Source organism: Crocuta crocuta, unplaced genomic scaffold (genome assembly GCF_008692635.1).
Source record: "Crocuta crocuta isolate KB4526 unplaced genomic scaffold, BGI_CrCroc_1.0 scaffold282, whole genome shotgun sequence".
NCBI classification, from domain to species: domain Eukaryota; kingdom Metazoa; phylum Chordata; class Mammalia; order Carnivora; family Hyaenidae; genus Crocuta; species Crocuta crocuta.
The window spans coordinates 3112912-3133641 of NW_027529174.1; the positions used below are offsets into that span (position 1 = coordinate 3112912).

At 42.1% G+C, this 20730-nt stretch overlaps 1 protein-coding gene across 1 annotated transcript in view; it reads left to right on the forward strand.

Moving 5' to 3' along the window:
• The first annotated feature begins 203 nt into the window (after positions 1 to 203).
• Positions 204 to 20730, forward strand: part of KDR (kinase insert domain receptor) — a 47045-nt gene continuing 26518 nt past the window's right edge. Inside the window, exons 1-13 of the mRNA XM_077757769.1 lie at positions 204 to 556; positions 5019 to 5112; positions 7318 to 7514; positions 11032 to 11162; positions 11396 to 11564; positions 12156 to 12295; positions 12994 to 13171; positions 14561 to 14675; positions 14764 to 14927; positions 17102 to 17258; positions 18155 to 18278; positions 18795 to 18903; positions 19806 to 20147. Of these exons, the coding sequence (XP_077613895.1) occupies positions 490 to 556; positions 5019 to 5112; positions 7318 to 7514; positions 11032 to 11162; positions 11396 to 11564; positions 12156 to 12295; positions 12994 to 13171; positions 14561 to 14675; positions 14764 to 14927; positions 17102 to 17258; positions 18155 to 18278; positions 18795 to 18903; positions 19806 to 20147 (1987 nt within the window). The 5' untranslated portion in view covers positions 204 to 489. The remainder of the gene's footprint in view (positions 557 to 5018; positions 5113 to 7317; positions 7515 to 11031; positions 11163 to 11395; positions 11565 to 12155; positions 12296 to 12993; positions 13172 to 14560; positions 14676 to 14763; positions 14928 to 17101; positions 17259 to 18154; positions 18279 to 18794; positions 18904 to 19805; positions 20148 to 20730) is intronic.

Consider the following 20730-nt stretch of genomic DNA (forward strand, 5'->3'; position numbering starts at 1 on the left):
TCCCTCGGGCGCCTAGGGGCCGGATGCAGTCGCAGGCCGGCAGGGAGACAGGGAGATGCAGTGGGCAAGGGGAGCCCGGGATCCAGGCTGAGAGGAGGGGCTTGCGGCCGAGGGGAGCCCCGCCCATGCCCCGCCCCTCGAAACCCCGCCCCCAAGCTCTAGAGTTTCGGCCTCCGCTCCCACCCGGCACTGAGTCCCGGGACCCCGGGAGAGCAGGCGGTGGATGGTTCTGTCTCCTCTGCCCGCGCGGGGCATCACTTGCGCGCAACAGACAGTCCAGAGCTGTAGCGCGGCCGGGATTTCCTCTCCTCCTGGCACCCGCAGACGCCCCTGCAAATCGTGGCCCGAGCCAGGACGCCCTCCCCTTTGCGCTTCACAGCCCTGCGCCTGCGGCGCGCGTTCCACCTCCGCGCCTTCTTCGCCCGGCAGGCCCGGGGAGAAAGAACCGGCGCCCGAGTTCTGGGCAGGGCGCCCGGCGCGAGGTGCGGGATGGAGAGCAAGGCGCTGCTGGCCATCGTTCTGTGGTTCTGCGTGGAGACCAGGGCTACCTCTGTGGGTAAGGAGCCCACACCCTAGCAAGAAGACGGAGAGGTCGGGTGCGGGCGGAGAGATGGGGATGCGGAGAGGTCCTGGAGGCCGGATCTAACTCGTAGTCCGGGAGCTGGAGAGTTGAAAGTGACTTGACACTTTGTGGTTTTTCATTTACCAATGAGGAAACTGAGGGTCTTTGATTGGCCCAAGATTATCCAGAGAGCTGGGAGTCTCCAGAGCCCAGTTCCTTTTCTACGACTTTGGTCTGGGACCGGGGCGTCGGCTGGAGCAGGTCCTGCGGGGGCCGACACACCCTCGCGCTTTCAGGAGGCGGGGGTGGGAAGGCTGGCGCCCGGGGCTGGCAGGCCAGAGGTGTCCCCGCAGGCGGAACGCGCGGTGGAACGCTGTCCGGCTGGGCGCACCACACTAGCCCGGGCTCCGGGAAGGAAGCCTTGCGGGGAGCGCAAGCCAGTTCGCTCGGATCCGACCGTGCCCTCGGCTCTGCGTCCGTAGGAGCCGAGCAGGGACCCGGGTGTGCAGTTCACTCTGGCTGGAACCCACAAACACACCCCCTGTAGGAAGTGCATTTCGGGGAGGGAAACTTTTTTTCCTTGCTTGGTGCGGGATGCCGCTCTCCTTGCAGAGAGAAGGTGAAATTGGGCTCGGGCTCGGGATTGTGACAGCTTCCCAAAATGTCTCCGAGAAACACTCACCTTCTTATGTAAAACAGTAACATCTTTTAAAGCTTTGGGGTAAGCGCACGGTCCGAAGTTCACGTTCGGAAAACTTAACCTGCGGGACTCGGTACCTAGATTTAGCGTCACTCGCCACTCTCCTTGCCACCTAAAATTTCAGTCTCCTTCAGGATTAGGAACACACATGCTCTTGGTGGAAAGAATGTCTGTCTTTCTCTCTTCGCGCTCCCCGTCATCCCCGCCCGTTCCCTTCTCCTATCTCTTTTCTGTGCCACAGTTTGCTGATTTCCAGATTTCCACTCTTTGGAGGATGAGAAAGGGGAGAGGGTAGAGAAAAGAAAAAAAAAAGTCAAATAATTCAGGGAAAAGCTCCTTATATTGAAATAAAAGAATCACACGTCTCTTAAAAAAGACACGCTCATATACTGTAAAAGATCCTCTGCCTATAGTTATTGACTTTTCTTAATAATGACTTGGTTCATCAGGGCCAGCTTCACCATGGACACTCATTTGTCCCTGACAAGGCGTCTCTCTCTCCCCCCTTACGGTGTGGAACATGTGGTGGTTCTGTATCCCACAAAGAAGTGAGTTGCTTCTAAGCCTGTGGAGTTTCATAGCGCAGCAGTGGTAACTGTAATCGGGTTGCCCTGAATATAATGATGAGGTTGCCCTTTTGGAGTGTGTGACTTGCTTAATTGGATTGGACTATAATTGATGCCATCAAATTCTAGAGACAGAGGCACTGTTGTTTTTCCTTCCTGTCTTTGAGTTGGAAGGGTAATAGCGCACAAATGAATTAATTTTGGTTAGGGGATTGGAACATAGAAGGGCTTTTTATTCAGTAGCAACATATGCACTTCTTATAGTTATTTCTTTAGAATTTCCCAAGAGTGGAACTTAAACTTGCCAATGAAAATGAATGAAGCTTAATGGAGCAAAAGAAAATTGAATGGTGGTTGGTCTACAGATATGAATTTGAGGTTATCACTATTGAGATAGCCTTGCAGCAAAAGAGTTTTGTTGTATACATGTCTCTAGAATAGTATGGTGTTGTCTTAGCTTCCTATGAATGGAGACCATATCTTTAATTAGTTTTTTTTAACATGAGAAAGGGTGGCTAGAGTGTGAGATAATCTATGCTGATAATTTATGAGGGATCTTCAAGAATTCTTATTTTGGTGGTAGGGTGAACATAGGTAATTTAGAGCTTTGCCTTTACTACCATTTTTTTTCTCACATAAGTGTGCCCAAATAATGGACTCTTTCTCATTTGGATCATTGTACAAATCGTTTTAAGTTACTATTTTCAACACGTTTCTCAACTTAGCGCTTCCCAGTCATGTTTGATATTTGTACTTATCCAAATGAGTAGTTTTCATTTTCCTTTTCTTAAACCCAGTGAGACTCCATTGTTGGAAGGCTTTTCTATTGCTTTTAAATACTTTGCTTTATTGCTTGCCTACTTGGGGCAATTATTTCCTTCCATATTGAAAAGTGCTATGCTGATTACCTGATCATGATATCCCAGATCAATAGCTGTTCAAGAGTGTCCCGTAGACCAAGTAGGATCAAGTCACCTGAAATACTTGTTAAAATGCAGATTTAGGAGCGCGTGGGTGGCTCAGTCGGTTGTGTTCAACTTCGGCTCAGGTCATGATCTCATGGTTTGTGGGTTCGAACCCTGCATCAGGCTCTGTGCTGACAGCTAGTTCAGAGCCTGGAGACTGTCTTCGGATTCTGTGTCTCCCTCTCTCTCTGACCCTCCCCTGCTCATGCTGTCTCTATCTCTCTCTCAAAAATAAATAAAAACATTTAAAAATGCAGATTTATAGGGCTAGGGATATCTTACGCATTCTAAAGCTTAAGAATTACTACCCCAAACACAAGTCAGTACCAATACCAATTAGTTTATGAGATTTATTGATATAACTTAATTTCTAGGGTTTTTTTTTTAAAACTATGATATTGATCAAGAAATCTACAGTTATATTGGCAACTATTTTGCACATCTGGAAAATGAGCTTGTAGAAATATGTGTGAGCATGTAGAAAAATGGGTGAGCCTGTAGAAATATGTGTGATCAGTTGTTCATTTTACCTGCAGCTGTTCACATTGGGGTCCACAGATGCAATATATTGGATAGTTGCACTTGATATGTGCTCATATGTTCTCTTTACTCATCCTTTTTCATATTTGCTAATACTGTCTTATTTACCCAACAAGATCAGTGTCAGTTTAGGCTTAGAGAATCACTGGTTCTTTTTTGAAAAATATTTATTTATTTATTTATTTTTAACAGTCTAGTATAATTAACATACAGTGATATATTAATTTCAGGCGTACAATATAGTGACTCAACAATTCTATGCATTACTCATCATGATAAGTGTATTCTTAGTCCCCTTTACCTATTTCATCTACCCCCTACCAACCATCAGTTTGTTCTCTGTATTTAAGGGTGTATTTTTTATTTGTCTTTTTTGTTTTTCTTTGTTCATTTGTTTTGTTTCTTAAATTCCACATATGGGTGGCATCTTTGATACTTGTCTTTCTCTGATTGACTTATTTCACTTAGGAGAATATTCTCTAGCTCCATCCATGTCCTCGCACATGGCAAGATTTCATTCTTTTGTATGGCTGAGTAATATTCCATTGTATATACACCACATCTTCTTTATCTATTCATCTATTAGTGGACACTTGGGTTATTTCCATATCGTGGCTAATGTAAATAATGCTGCAATAAACATAGGGGGCATGTATCTTTTTGAATTAGTCCTTTCATTTTCTTTGGGTAGAGAGTCATTTGTTCTTAGTTGACCTGAGTTGAGGACCATATTAAGCTTGGGTGCTTACCTGACATCCATCACTTTTTAAGGTGGTGTTTTGGAGATCTGGATATTTAGACTCTAGCATGGTGGACGGTTTTTCTTTCTCTGACAGTTTTTCAATACTTACTAGCTTTTTGCATTTAGTTCATAGAGAACTCTGTTTTCTTGTCGAGTGACCTAGGGTGAGAATCTGTCCCATGCTAGTTTTAGGTAAAGACAGCTTTCTTGTGTTACAAGCTTGGTATCAGAAAGAGCTCAAAGCTTTGATTAATAAGATGCGATTCCTCAACTGTAATTCGTTAGCATTATGCTTTTTTAGTCTCATCCTCTAAGGAAAAGTATATTAATAGGCATATTACATGGACACTAGCAAATGTTTTCTTTTCCTCACTTCTTCTCACCTAGTTTTAATGTACCATCATCCAACTCTGGCAGTTCATTTACCAGAGGAAGTGCACTAGAAAATTGATAAAGGAAAATGAGACAATGTTAAGGGTATTCCTCCCCCCTTCAGGGTACATAGATGAACTGTATAGAAATCTCTCTAAGTAGTATTCATTAATCAGCAATTTAGTCAAATGCGTGCATCCTATGCTTTATAAGAAATGTCAGTGGGTCCTTTCCCAAGGGAGTGAGATCATCAGATGAAGGTTCATTTGGTTTCAATGTCCTATATCCTTTTGTAAGACCTTGAAGTTGGCAATGCAGGAAAACAGGAACTCCACCCTACCTCCATGAATTGCAGAACTTTTGTGTTGGTTTATGACCATCTGCCCATTCTTCCTGTTATGACACAGCTTGTGAACTTTTACTGGGAATGGTGAAAAGTAAATTCACAGTTTTACACAATGAATTGCTGAAGAGGCCTTTTAAAGTATTGAGTGTGCATTGTTTATAGAAGGTGTTTCCTATTGGGTCTGACTCAGTGGCAACTACATTCATTTATTTAATTTGTTTCTAGGTTTGCCTAGTGTTTCCCTTGATCCACCCAGACTCAGCATACAAAAAGACATACTTACAATTATGGCTAATACAACTCTTCAGATTACTTGCAGGTAAGGATTAATTTTAGATTCAGATTTCCTGTGTTAAGTAACTCATTTTTTATTGAGGGAAAATAATTTCCGTAAACAGATTTATAATAGAGTTGTAGTAATTATACATAGTGAGGTTTCTAATAAATGATTTGATAATGAAAAAAATGTGAAAGCACTTCTCCCAAAATTTATATGTGATTTTGCTGGCATTTTCCCCTCTGCTACCCTCTGCCAATGTGCACGCACGCGTGCACGCACGCGCGCACCCACACACACACACACACACACACACACAGCATATCACCTGGAAAATAGTATATAATAGATGCTTATTAAATATTGGGTAAATAAGTGAAATTGAGGGATGGAGTTGAAGGAGTTTGGGCCATATTTATTATATTCATAATGACTCATGGGCATTTTATTTTATGATTTGCCAAGAATTTTATTTTATGATAAAATGATAACTCTGGTAGCAATTTAATATATAGCTATTAATATTACTGTGTACGTGTTCTGCACAAGTAACGGACTTCAGGCCTTCGCGTGATGTTGTAGAATGCCTCTCTTCTCATTTGGTAGCAAGAAGTCCTGCTATTGATTCTTTGCTGACCGGGAAAGCAGGCTTTAAAAAGAAGAAGAAACATTTAAGTTTTGTCTTACAGCCCCCTACCCCAGAAGGAAAGGTGGAAGACTTTGGGGTTTAATGTCGTGACCCAGAGGCTTTGCAGGAACCTCTCAGTGTATTCAGAGACAACAGGTGGAGGGGTGGGTGGAGGTGATATTGCCCTCTGAGGAGGGTGCAGGGGCGTCCACAAAGAACCTTGGGCAGCTTACCACCATTGCTAATGCCTGATGAACACCAGGTGTTTAACCCAATGACACAGACCTATTTTAGACTGCAGATTGTAGAGGATACCCTTGTGCCCTTATCAAGGGTAGGTCACCAATACCTTGGGGAAAAACTTGGGTCACCAGCTCTTGGGAAAAAACATAGTAACAGTGCTATTTCTCTAGCCTTGCTATTTGAAAACACATTTTTTTAGATTTTCCTCTTAACCGTCTTCAATAACAGAGGTTATTTAAATTCCCACAGATCCCACATTCCTTTTTAAAATTCATTCAGAAAAATTTCTGATGTCCTAAAAAAGCTATGGAGTGTGTCAAAGTAACTCATTAGTGTAGCTGCAACTTCATGGAATTTTCAGATTCTTTGAAAAAAGAATCAATGATGTTGCATTCTTTTTTATGCAGACTATCTTTCATAGAGTTTTGCAGGGAAATGCTGCAGTGAAAATAATCTTTGTTTGAATGCAGTCCGTATAAGATCCTACGAGGCTCTTAGAGGTTGTACCCTCTTCCTTCGGAGCCTCACTTCTTTCTATCCTGCCGGTCCATTCTTATCTGACCACTCAGGCTTCCTTGCCGTTCTTGTGATACTCCAGATACTCCTGCCCCAGGGTCTTTACATTTTCTGTTCCCTCTGGGAACACTGTTCCTCTGTATGTTCAAATGGCTTCATCAAGCCCCCTTCCTCCAGAACTCTTTACTCTTTGTGTAGTACTTATCACCACCTTACATTTTATTTACACCATATATTTTACTTATTTTTAAAGAATTTCAGCTTTAAAGAGGTTTACTCAGGGGTGCCTGGGTGGCTTCAGCTCAGATCATGATCTCACGGTTCGTGGGTTCAAGCCCTGTGTCGGGTTCTGTGCTGACAGCCAGCTCAGAGCCTGGAGACTGTTTCGGATTCTGTGTCTCCCTCTCTCTCTGACCTTCCCCTGCTCATGCTCTCTCTCTCTCTCTCTCAGAAATAAATAAAAACATTAAAAAAATTTTTTAAAGAGGTTTACTCACTATCTCATTGTCTGTTTCTTCTAACTACACTAAAGTTCCATAAAGGCATTGATTTTTGTCTGGTTTGTTCACTGCTGTATCCCCAGACTTTAACAACATTTGGCATATAGCACATGTTGAATAAATATTTGTTGAGTGGATGAGTTAATTAATAGAAAACCCAGGAATCCTTATATAAGTGATGTCTGAGGCTGAGTTCATGGCCTTTTGTCATTGGTGGACCCAGCCTGTCACTGTTGGTAGAAGGCTGTGAATCTGTCTGTTGAGTTTATAGACGTTTGAGAGCCAAACCTTTTGTTTTCTTAGAAACAGCCTCCTAGTGTGGCATTTCACATGAATACTTCTCTGGAATTAATTTTTCAGGGGACAGAGGGACTTGGACTGGCTCTGGCCCAACAATCAGAGTAGCTCTGAGAAGAGAGTGGAGGTGACGGAGTGCAGTGACAGCTTCTTCTGTAAGACACTCACGATTCCAAAAGTGATCGGAAATGATACTGGAGCCTACAAGTGCTTCTACCAGGACACTAATGTGGCCTCGGTCATTTATGTGTACGTTCAAGGTAAGTGAGTAAATGAAATTCATTTCCCAAGTTGATCTACCAGTTATAAAACACAATAGGTGCAAAGCAGAATTGAGTACAATGGAGTACAACAAAAGCCTCGCTCCAAAGGCTGTTTGCCAACAGGAATACACAAAATTCTCTCTCAAGGCTTCCCCTGAGAATAAGACTCATTGACTTGTTCTGGAACTTGGGCCCTGTTGATATCTCTTTTGCCCACTTGGTGTGGTTCTGATCTTTTTTTCTAAGGGAAATCTACATTCACGATTGGCTACAGGGATTTATATGAAGCCTCCTGATGTTTGAGAAAAAGAACCTGAATCCCTTTAAAAGGAAGATTCAGGAATGAGTTATGGAGAGGTTTCAATGGAGAGATAGGTTATCTACAACAGGGTAGGAGATTTTCCCAAGAATGCACAGGGAAACAGCCAAGGGCCCTGGAGCTTTTTTTCTAAGAACTTTTCTCCTCCGACTTCTACTTTATGAAACACAACTTTCATCCTCTTGTGCAAACGAAGACACTACCTCAAAGAGCGTTTTGAGGACAGTGTTTCTTTCCTTCACTTGTGTGGTCTGAGATCTTGGATGATACACCACATCTTTCTAGAGTTTGCAATTTGGGATTGACATCATGGAGGTCAATTTAACATCCATGTAGATTAAAACACAATGTTACATGTATTTAGTATTTATGATATAATTTTTTTCTTTTGTGTTTCAAAAATCTTATACTTCCTTAATTTTCCTATCAAAAGCTGACTTACCTAATGATGGTTATAATCCTGTCATATAATTTGGGGGAAGGTTAAGTGTTGTAGAGTATTTTGCTTGGATATACTTAAATATTTTCCTTTTCAGTGAAAATGAGCTGGTTATGAAAATGTACATTTTACTTATACATTTATATATATATTTTATATCCCAGAGGATTTGAGGCAGGTGAAGATGGCTTAGACTTTTTTCCAGAAGCATCTTTTACAGAACAGGAATTTCATTAGCTCTGGGAAACACGCTTGCATCTCTCCATTTATGTTTCAGTAGTGCAACATGGTCAGTGCAGTGGAAAACTGGAAACTACATCAAAATAATGCATGTCACTCCTGGATTGCACAATGTTTGAGAATTATTTTTGCCCAGTGTAAGCACAATCCAAGGTAGAATTCTGGGCCCTCCTCCTTCCCCTGCAGAATTTGAGAGAGACAAGGCTCAGATCTTCGAGAATTTCTGGCTCCTTTTGATCTGGCAGTCTTGGGAGATCAGGCTCTCTCAGAAGATTGCAAGGATTTCCTGCTTTTAGCCTGTCTGGAAATACTACAAGATGAACCTCTCCCATAATATCTCGTTATTTCCTTCTCCCCAAGTCAGGAAACCTGGAGACATGTGAAAATTCATTTCATGAGTTACAGTAAATATTTTATTTTGAGAGGATGGGTGGTTGTTTGGGTTTCTTTTGTTTATTTCCTTTTTTTGGAATACTGAAATAGAATTGATATACTGAATAGCTTTATTCTTACGTAAGGGGTTAACTTCGCTTCCGAAGACTTGTTCTGTAAGCAAGCTTGGTAATATTTCTTAGCATGTGGATGAAAGGTAGATATTAAGAAGTAGCAATCCCTGGCACTGTTTATTTGCGCACTGCCTGTCTTTGAGTATACCATTAAATTCTGCTTCCTGTCGAAGTCTAATGTTCTAGGAGGTGAGCTGTCCAAGAGTTTGGTCATGAAGTTTAACAATAAGAAAGAAAGCATTGAAGTGCTCCCTATGGACAGCCCTTTAATGTCCCCCCTGATCCTTACCTTACTTCCTTAGTCTTCTGACCCCATTCCCTCCAGCAGTGGATGGAGCCAGGAAGTGGGTCTTGGCCTCATAAGATAATGGCTATGGCATGTGGTGGCCTGGATTGGCTGCCTTTCTGTGCTTCCCAGCTGTGAAGGAAATCAGACTTCTGCTGTTGCAGGGAATTAGCTGCCTTTCTCTCCTTGCCTTAATTAACTCTTTCTCTACTTGGACCAACCACCTTGAAGAGCCCTGGAAAGGCATGACCACGCGTGTTGGGCATAGCCATAAGAAGCATTATCTCTGTGAGATTTCAAGTACGACTTCACACCACAGCGACTCTATCTCTGGGGAATGGAGTAGTTTCCCAGCCGTGTATTGACATTGTGTGAAGAGACATGCCTGGGTGGCTCTGTATTGACATTGTGTGAAGAGACATGCCTGGGTGGCTCAGTCAGCTGAGCGTCCGACTTCGGCTCAGGTCATGATTTCACATTTCAGGAGTTCAAGCCCCGTGTCGGGCTCTGTGCTGACAGCTCTGAGCCTGGAGCCTCTTCTGATTCTGTGTCTCCCTCTCTCTCTGCCCCTCCCCCACTCATGCTCTGTCTCTCTGTCTCTTTAAAAAATAAACATTAAAAAAATTTAAAAAACATTGTGTGTACAATGTTTGAATGACATTAAAATCACCTTTGTTTTCTTCCCGCTTTTTGCCATGGTGGCTTTTTGAAGTTGTGTCATTGAAGATATTAATGACTGCTGAATTTTAAGCTCAATTCAATAACCATTGAACATTATTTTATAACTAATCTTATATCTAGTCTTCACAGTCTTAAATACCCACATAAATTTTTCTCTTGAGTAATTGAATCCAAAACCTATTAGTTATTTTCTGCTTATCATAAAGATCCTTTGGAATCCATTAGTTTATTTTCATGACACTTACACATTATTTGCCTAAAGAGAGATCTGAGTTCTTTTTAACATCAGTAAAACTCAGTAGGTAAAGTGTATGTATTTAAATTTAACATTACTTTAAAATTTAAAAATATTACTTTAAAATTTAAGTGCTTGAAAAATGTTGAGTGTATATGAAGAATGTATATGTGTATATGAAAGTGTTTATGAAAAATGAAGTATGCTTATCCATTTTGAAAAAAAATTATTGGGGCTCCTGGGTGGCTCAGTCAGTTGAGCGTTTGACTTCAGGTCAGGTCATGATCTCATGTTTTGTGGGTTCGAGCCCTGTGTAGGGCTCTCTGCTGACAGTGCAGAGCCTGGAGCCTGCTTTGGATTCTGTGTCTCCCTCTCTTTCTGCCCCTCCCTCCCTCACACTTTGTCTGTCTCTTTTTCTTTCCCCAAAATAAATAAACATTAAAAAAATTTTTTTTAATCTTTAGAAAAAAATTATAATGATCAATCTGTTTAAATGTGGAACCTATAAAATATACTCCACTTGTTAATGATCCTAGTGAAAGGAGTCAACTTTATTCTGGGAGTTTTCTTTCAGATTTTTTAAACACACACACACACACACACACACACACACACACGCCCACACACATTCTTATAGCCACATATCCCTGCAACCATATATCAACCAGCAGACCAACCTGTGGATTCCTTTGCCTGGTGTGAAGATCATTTTCAGTCGTTCACTCCCCTGGTTAGAGTTTATGAACTTGAAACAAGACCAGCTTTTCTAGCAAGTGTCATTAATCAATGGAATTCAACTTTCTTTTAGATTACAGATCTCCATTTATTGCTTCTGTTAGCGACCAGCATGGTGTTGTATACATCACTGAGAACAAAAACAAAACTGTGGTGATTCCATGTCTTGGATCCATTTCCAACCTCAATGTGTCACTTTGTGCAGTAAGTTACATCTTCTTCAATCATCTCTCATATTTTCATAATGTGATGATGGGTGGCCTGTATATAATATATTATCAATCATGTGTGTTAAAGGTTCTTTGGGAAGTGTCAAAATGATAATAGATAAAACCAATCTGTATTCTTCACTGATGAATTCTTTAGTGATCATTTTACATGGTTTTCACTTTTGGGTAGCACTTTATTCAATATTTGCTATTTCTTTCTCTACCCAGAGGTATCCAGAAAAGAGGTTTGTCCCTGATGGTAACAGAATTTCCTGGGACAGTAAAAAAGGCTTTACTATCCCCAGCTACATGATCAGCTATGCTGGCATGGTCTTCTGTGAAGCAAAAATTAATGATGAAAGTTACCAGTCTATTATGTACATAGTTGTGGTTGTTGGTAAGTGGACAGTTTCTTTCTGTGTCATTAATGTCAGACATTAAAGATTGGCTTCCTATAGTAAGATTGTGGAGATTAGGTACAAGGGGAAGGACAAGGGATATTGAAAACTACATTAATCCAAGATCTGGTATGGGGCAATTCATTACATCTGCTCTTCTCTACCAAATAAACCTCTGTGCAATTGAGTTTTTCGCCTTTCTTGCCAAGACCAAGGATGGAAAAGAGTGTTATTATCGGAGCATATTTTATGGAAAATTCAATGTTCAAAGCATTGCTTGGCATCAGTTCTTTTAATTATACCTATGTTACGGAAAGTTCAGTAATTTACTGACGCTGGCTTCACTGGCTTTTGACTACTCAAATTTTACTGCTTTTCTATCCACCGGGCAACATCTTTGAGATTCCTGCAAGTCTCCTTTATAAGTCTCTGTGGGTGATTTTGCTGGGAGTTACCAAGTATTAGTGAGGCCCTCAGGGAAAAATGATGTGGCACGTTTTGAAGCTGCATCGTTTTTGAAAAAAAATCCATGCTAATTTATAGATTTGTTTCCCCTCTCTTTCTCTGTGTTTTCAATTTGCTTGCTCCAGGGTACAGGATTTATGATGTGGTTCTGAGCCCCCCTCATGGAGTTGAGCTGTCTGTTGGAGAGAGGCTTGTCTTAAACTGTACAGCGAGGACTGAGCTAAATGTGGGGATTGATTTCAACTGGGAATACCCTTCTTTGAAGGTAACACTAACAATTCAAAGCCAGACCTCTAAATACTTTGATAATAAGCTCCAATGGAGTTTGCCTGGGAGAGATAGGGATCTGTCTAGCCAGATAAAATGTAAGGGATTTAACTCTCTCTTTCATTCTCTCTCTCTCTCTCTCTCTCTCTCACATACACACACACACACAACACACACACACACAACACACACACACACACACACACACACACACACACTGTAAAAGAACTGCAGAATGTATAGTACCCATGGAAAACAGATGTAATGCCAAGAACTCGGTGCCACTCTGCATTAATCAGGCTGTGAAGATGAGGTTTTTTTCTAGGTGATTACATCTTTCCAGGTTGCATTATTTCTCTGTGCTCCAGAGTCTTTGATCTATTTTCCCTTTAAGGGGATTTATCTTCAAGAGGTGGCATGAGACATACTTCTCTGTAAATAGTGGCCGTATTTGCTTGTGTTTCCGCAGCACATATCCATCTCATTCCTACTGCGTGAGGCTTTCCAAATTTTAATTCAGTTGTTTCCATTTATTTCTCTTGAAACCAAATATATTGATATCTAGATGATGTTAAAAGTTCTGAAGTACCTATTATTAGCATGAATTGTGTTCACCAAGACTCGATCTTGTGGGTATCTAGAAGCTACCAGGTGATACCATGGCGGACTTTGAAAGTTCAGTAAACTCTTTTTCAGCATCAGCATAAAAAACTTGTTAACCGGGACCTAAAAACGCAGTCTGGGAGTGAGATGAAGAAGTTCTTGAGCACCTTGATCATAGATGGTGTGACCCGCAGTGACCATGGGAGGTACACCTGTGCGGCATCCAGTGGGCTGATGACCAAGAGGAACAGCACATTTGTCAGGGTCCATGGTAAGCTAAGATCTCCTTTGGAATTATGCTGTGCCTTGAAAAGTGAGATAATTTAAATTTAAATTTAGGTCAGCTAGTGATTCCTATTTTGTTCATTCAGAAGACATTTCTGAGCTCTTGCTGGGGAAGCCACATCACCAAGAGATCAAGAGCACAGCTTGGGTTCAAGTCCCAACTTTAATAATGAGATGAGCTAATATTGTAAGTGCTCACTAAACATTGCTCGTTGCAGTTTTTGTTGATGCTACTACTAGTAGTATAATAATAAGCAGAGTATCGTTATCTAAGATAGCTTTTACGTTTTCATTTTATTTCAAGGCTGAGGGGCCTGTATGAATAAGCATGGGCTTTGTCATTGAGGAAACCTGGATTTAATTACTATCCGTGGGGCTTTGAGCAAATAACTTAGTTTCTTATTTATTCTCTTTCACTTGTAATAAGGTCCCATAATAACACATAAATGTCTCAGTGTAGGTGCTTGGCACTCAACTTTAGGCATTGGTAATGACTTTAGATTTTATAATATGGGGATTCATAGAAGGGCTTGAGCAGAGAGAGACATGCTCTGGTTTATGTTTTTGTAAGACTGCTATGTATTTTACGTTAAATAATTTAGGGAAGAAAAGGCAGAAGTAGGGAGACCAGATGGGAGACCAATTACATTTATCCCCGTGAGAGATGGTGAGTGGCTTGGACTAAGTGGTAGCAGTAGAAGTGGGGAGAAGTTGATCTGATTCTGGATGTATTTTTAAAGACGGGGCCAGCAGGATTTGCCCATTGACTCGGTGGCTGTAGGATATAAGAGAGAAAGAATGGCAGAGGACTTGAATTTTTAGCGTGAGCAAGTGAGTGAAGGGTGGTTTTATTTACTAAGATTTGGGACAACAGTGTTGGGTGTGTTTATTTGGACATGACCATTAAACATCTGAGTAGAGATATTTAATATATAAACCTGGAACCCGGAGAAGTCAGGGGTGAATGACACTTTTTGGCTGAGCCTGGAGGAAGGTTCAGATAAAGATAAGGGGTCTGAGGACAGTCCTGGGACAGATGGTGGGTGGGTATAGGGTGCAAGGGGAATAGAGGAGAAGGAGCACCCGAGGTTCCTGGAGGACTTAGAGAAAACTTCACAAAGCAGCAAAAGCTTGAACTGAGACTTGAACAGTCGGCTTGCCGTGTGCATTCAGAGAGAAAGGCAAATGCAGAGGCCAGTTGTATGGGAGAAGCTGTGACCGTGACCAAGGAAAGGCAGTGTGGGGAATCCCTGAACTGTAGCAACTCACACTCCCTAGATTGTCGACTCTTCATTTGAAATGAAAAACTAAACCAAATGACCGTTTATTGAAGAAGTTCACGTTTGTAGAAATAATTGTTTTTATTTTCTTCCAGAAAAACCTTTTGTTGCTTTTGGTAGTGGCATGGAGTCTTTGGTGGAAGTCATAGTGGGAGATCATGTCAGAGTCCCTGTGAAGTACGTTGGTTACCCTCCCCCGGAAATAAAATGGTAACTATTGGAAATAAATGCAAAGCATTGTCCCACCTGAAAGCAAACCCTTAAATTATACTAATTCCTGGAATTTTTTTTCCCATAGGTATAAAAATGGAAGACCCATTGAGTCCAATCACACAATAAAAGTGGGGCATGTACTGACTATTATGGAAGTGAGTGAAAAAGATACAGGAAATTACACTGTCATCCTTACCAACCCCATTTCGAAGGAGAAACAGAGCCACGTAGTATCTCTCATTGTGAATGGTGAGTTTGTTCAGTTTTTCTTCCCGGCCCAGAATTGATTATAAAGGGTATGATCACATCTTCCTGTACAAACAGGCCACCAGTCCTTTGTCACCTGCTGCTTCACATCAGGGACAGGCTCCTATGTATAAAAATGATCCAGGGGCACCTGGGTGGTTCAGTGGGTTAAGCATCCAACTTCAGCTCAGGTCATGACCTCATGGTTCATGAATTTGAGCCCTGCGTTGGGTTCTGTGTTGACAGCTCAGAGCCTGGAGCCTACTTTGGATTCTGTGTCTCCTTCTCTCTCTGCCCTCCCCTACTCACACTCTCTCTCTCTCTCTCTCTCTGAAAAGTAAATAAACATTAAAAAACATTATAAAAATGACCAGAGCAGTAGAGTTGAAGTAAGGTGTAGGACAGCATGCTCCAGACATATGTGCTTAAGAGGCCTCGCAATTGAACCGTTTGGCCATCACATGCAGCATTGACATAGATGATACACTCGATGGCTGTGTGCTGTGAAATAAGAACACCTCCAGGGACCATTGGTGTATTGCCTTTGCCCTTGTCTCGCCGAACTGTGCACCTGGCATGCAAATGTGTAAGAGCCTTTTAGGATTTTGTAGAAGGCTGCTACTTTAAGGCACAGGCAGATCCCGGGTCAGAAGGCTTTTGCACGTTGACACTGTTGGCTGGCTGTAAGTTAAAGATTTTTTTTTTTAAACAGGAGTCTAAGATCTATCTGACTCTGAGGCTATAAAGGGAAGACACAAAGTTTTTGATCTAAGGATGATTTGAACTTTGTTCTTTCAAACTGAAAGTGTTCTGGATGGGGAATAAAATGGTATTATGGTCAAGGAAGTGTTCGAGATGCTAAGTTGATGGACAACAGGTGTCTGTATAGCAGGACTTATCAGGACCTTTAATGTGCTTATGTACATTGCCATTCTCCAGCGGGAGAGACATAAGAGTATTGAGAGTTAAACAAAATTATTTGAGCAGAGCATCCCCCTCCCACCCCAGAAACCCATTAATCTCTTGCTCCAAACACAGTTTGGGAAATGCTTCTCTGTTGGTATTCTTTGTTCTCCCTGTCGGCACAGCATATTACGGCTTCAGGTTCTTTGTTTGTAACATTAGGGTGCTTCTCCACATATCCTGCCACTGCTCGGTATGTCTGCTGAGCTTGGCTTGATTTTCTTTTGCTGGGACATCAGCTTCAGGAAGTGTTGTAAAGAAAATAGGTTCCAGAAATGTCATTTATTTATTTATTTATTTATTTATTTTTATTTATTATTTCTAGGAGAGAGANAATGTCATTTAGAAGCCACGCAGGAGTAGGGGATTTGGGAATGGCGGGAAGCTAGAAAGCTAATAAGCAAGGTAGGAATAAGCAAAGGAGCACGAAATAAAGCTGTAACAATGGATAGTGTGTAACCCCATCTCAAGAGTTCATGAAGCCTAACCATTTGATTCACTTAGCATTTAGCCTGCCGTATAAAATCAACATAAAAAGTCAAAATTTGAGAGTAGACTCCGAGTCTTTAAGTTGATAGTGATGGGAGAATAGTTTGACATCAATCACGTTTTGGAGCCAAAAAAAGGAAAGAGAAAAAAGAGGGTGAGAAAGAGGGAGACGGGGAGCGAAGAAAGGAAGGAAAGGAGGGAGGGAGGGAGGAAGGAAGGAGAGAAGGAAGTGCAAGAAGGAGACGGAGAGGGAGAAAGAAGAGAGGCAGGTGATCTTGGGCAAGTCATTCGACTCTTCCGTTTCTTTTTTCTTCTGTGTAAAAGGGAGGACACTGATAGTGGCTGTGAGGATCGAGTGGTTTATTCCCGGCAGAGCACTTAGAACAATGCGCTGCACAGAAAAAACGTATTTACTGCACTAGTCACAATGATTTTATGGCTTTTCTGTCCTGATCTTTTGAGACGGGGAGCACAGGGAGAGCCATCCCTAACATGTAGACGAGAAAAACCGAGGCAGAGGGTGGCCAGACTTGCACAAAGTCCCCCCTTTGTGACGATGATGACTTTCACTAGAAGTCACGTGTCCTGTTTCCAAGTCTAGCTGTTCTTTGAGGAAGAAAATGGAGGTAAAATCATATGCTTGTAGAAACACTGGCTTTAGTTGATGAAAGCTTCTGCTCCTCAAAGCTGATTGCCAATTCAAAAGTGGCTTTTCCCATCTCCAGTCCCACCCCAGATCGGTGAGAAATCCCTGATCTCTCCTGTGGATTCTTACCAGTACGGCACCACGCAAACACTGACGTGCACGGTCTACGCGGTCCCACCGCCACATTACATCCGCTGGTATTGGCAGCTGGAGGAGGAGTGTGCCTACAAGCCTGTGTGAGTAGAACTCGTCATCTGTCTTCTTTTTCCCTACGGTTTGGTATTTCACACAGCTACGCTGTGGGATGACTCCCTTCCACCTGAGAAGGCCATTTCTAAGAAAGTTATGTCCCAAGTGGTACTTTCCATCTTTCTCCATGTCTTAACATTTTAGATGTCCTTCGTTGGTGTTCTCCTTTGAGGTTGCTAGCTCTCTTCCTAGGTTGGCCCTGATGCGCACACCTCTCCAAATGTAGGCCCTTTCCTCACTTTGCCAAATGCCAGTCTTTGGTTGTTTTTTTTTTTTTTCCCCTAACACCAAGCAACTGGTGAATACCACATCTCTCCTTTTTATCTGGGAGAAGGTCCATCTCAGAGGAAGAGCTGATGGATGAGAGCGTTTGGATTCTCAGGCCCAGCTTATCAGGTTCGAACACGAGTCCAGACATCCTTAGGAAAAAAAACAACAGGCCACCCACTATCACCCAGAGCCGTTCACTTCCTGTTGTTGTTTTCGAGATGGCCACTACTAGTTTCTTCCTCAGATGCTGACCGTTTCCTACACAAAGGCCACAGTCCCAGGGAGATTACTTTAAGAAGCCCGATGACTTCTTAGTTTCCTTGTCTTCCTTTGAACTAAATTAACTTGAATTGTCTTGTCGATTCACTTTATGAATGGAGGTTTGTTCCCAGAATAGCTGTTTCCCTCCTGTATCCTGAATGAATCTACCTAGAACCTTTTCCTTCTTTGCTGAGGCCTATTTTTATTTGGCGCCAAGTCTTGTAACATGGCAGGGTGCGCTGAAAGTTATTTCTAAGAACGTAACGACCAAAGTCTGACTCCTTTCCTTGCTATGGATTTGAACTAAAGAAGAATTAAGTGATAATAAGAGCTGTTATTTTTTTTCTCATAGCCAAGCCGCCTTAATGACAAACCCATACACTTGTAAAGAATGGAGAAATGTGGATGACTTCCAGGGGGGAAATAAAATTGAAGTCAACAAAAATCAGTTTGCCCTAATTGAAGGAAAAAACAAAGTGAGTTTGAAGTTCTTTAATTTGAAAATCTGTCTCTCTCTCTTGGATGAAAGGAGGGGATGATGGAGTGGAAGCATGGTATAATTAGATGTGAGGGATATTAGAGATTGATAGTCACATTAAGTGTATGATAAAATACTAACGTATTGAGTCAGTTTGAAAACACCATCGACTTTTAGAAGCACCATCGACTTATTAGTATCTTATCAGAGAAAGATAAAACACACATGCCATTAGCTCTGTTACATCTGTTGTAAGGTGATTCTGATTTTACAAGTATGGAAATGAGAAAATGCATGCAGTGTTAGGCTAAAAGGCATTATTTCCTTTTTGGTTTCCAAAGCCTGTTTTGTGTAATGTGTGAGCCACACCAGCATAATGATAACTGTGTGGATTTGAGAGAGGTCAGTTCGGTAGTATGAATGGAGTAGGTCTTACGGGTTGAATTTTAGTCCGAATGCATGTGTGTAAACACAGCCTCCATTGTTTATGGCCTGGGATTTGTTTTTTTCATAGACTGTAAGTACCCTTGTTATCCAAGCGGCAAATGTGTCAGCTTTGTACAAATGTGAAGCCATCAACAAAGCTGGGAGAGGAGAGAGGGTTATCTCCTTCCATGTGACCAGTGAGTACTGCTCTCTNTGTGATGCTTTTGTTCGTAAATGAAGATTTCTCAGGTAGCTTCTCGGCTCATGTGAAGTCAGGAAAACTGACTCCCATTCTCTCAGGGGAGAGAATGATTTCACATATATTTTTTTAATTAAAAAAAATTATTTTAGAGTGAGAGAGAGAGTAGGGGAGAGGGACAGAAGGAGAGAGAGAGAATCCCAAGCAGGCTCCATGCTCAGCACAGAGCCCAATGTGGGGCTCAGTCCCACCACCCAGGGATCCTGAAATCAAGTGTCAAATGCTCAACTGAGTAAGCCACCCATGTGACCCTGGTTTCACATATTTTTAGCCACTAGTCCTGGGTACTAGTTATGTCTCTACTATCTGAGTCTAGCACAGTGAGTGGTTTCTTGGGGTTCAGTCAGTATTGGTGGGCCTGCTGCTGAGCATTGGACAGTGTGGACTGGAGGTAATTGTAATGACACAGGGACCATTTCCTCCCAATGCTGCTGATTCTGCCGGTCATCTTAGCTTTATGGATAAGCTTTAGCTGACTGGACTAGGTGAAGTAGTTCAATGTGGGCTAACTCGTTGTCGTGAATACAGCTTTAATGTCATTGTGTTGATGAGGAACTCATTTTTTAAATTCCATGTTATAATGATCTGCTTTAAAAATGTTTTGGATTTTTTTTAAATCTCAAAAATGGTTGAGAGGAGATTTGATACATGTCTGAGGAATACATACATCTTAGTAAAATAATATGTTTTGAGGCCCAAGCTGTCAGCTTGTTTGTTTCCCTGTATGACATTGTCTGGGATCAGTAGTGCTTCACTTCTCTTGGTGCTTTATAGGAGTCTAGAGGCAATAAGAAGACAAAAACGTGCTGCCATTTTCTAACCATGGGTTTTATATTTCAGGGGGCCCTGAAATCACTTTGCAGCCTGGCACCCAGCCGACCGAGCAGGAACGGGTGTCTCTGTGGTGCACTGCAGACAGAACTACGTTTGAGAACCTCACGTGGTACAAGTCTGGCTTGCAGGCTCTGCCAGTCCATGTGGGAGAGCTGCCCACACCCATATGCAAGAACTTGGATGCCCTTTGGAAAATGAATGCCACCATGTTCTCTAATGGCACAAGTGACACCTTGATCATGGAGCTCCAGAACGCATCCTTGCAGGACCAAGGAGACTACGTGTGCTTTGCTCAGGACAGGAAGACCAAGAAAAGACATTGTGTGGTCAAACAGCTCACGGTTTTAGGTAGGGAGGCAACTCTGGATGGAGGAAGATTATTGGAATGCCTTCGGTGTAGGGCTTTTGGGGACTGTGAGAAGATTGCTATCGTATAGGAGCCTATGAAGTAGACTGGTGCACACTCAGAAAGTCCTTGAGGCAGATAGAGGCGGATAATGGTGAAATGATGTAGTAAAAAGAAAATAACATGGTTTTTCCCAGCTCTCAAAATGGGATTTCACTAAGATTTCCTAGGGATTAGCCTAAACTGAGGAAATTTCTGCTTTATTCTTGGACATTGATTTTAGCAGACACATGTTCATGGAATGCCTACTGTGAGCTAAGAAGGTTCCAGAAATTCAGAGTGGTGAGTAGGTAGATAAGTTGAGAACTCAGGCAGTGATAGCACATTGAGGTCTCTGTGTCCATAAGGAGAGGCATTTTTTCTGCTTTACTCCTTGCAGTAGCTCACATCAGAGAGCATAGTGGCAACATATAAGATGCTCAGTAAGAGTGGGGCAGCGGGGTTGTTTAGGACCCGCGGGAGCCCCTGGGAGGGGTACACCACTCACCGCCTGGACCTCTGGGTGATCCCATGTAGTCTAGCCTA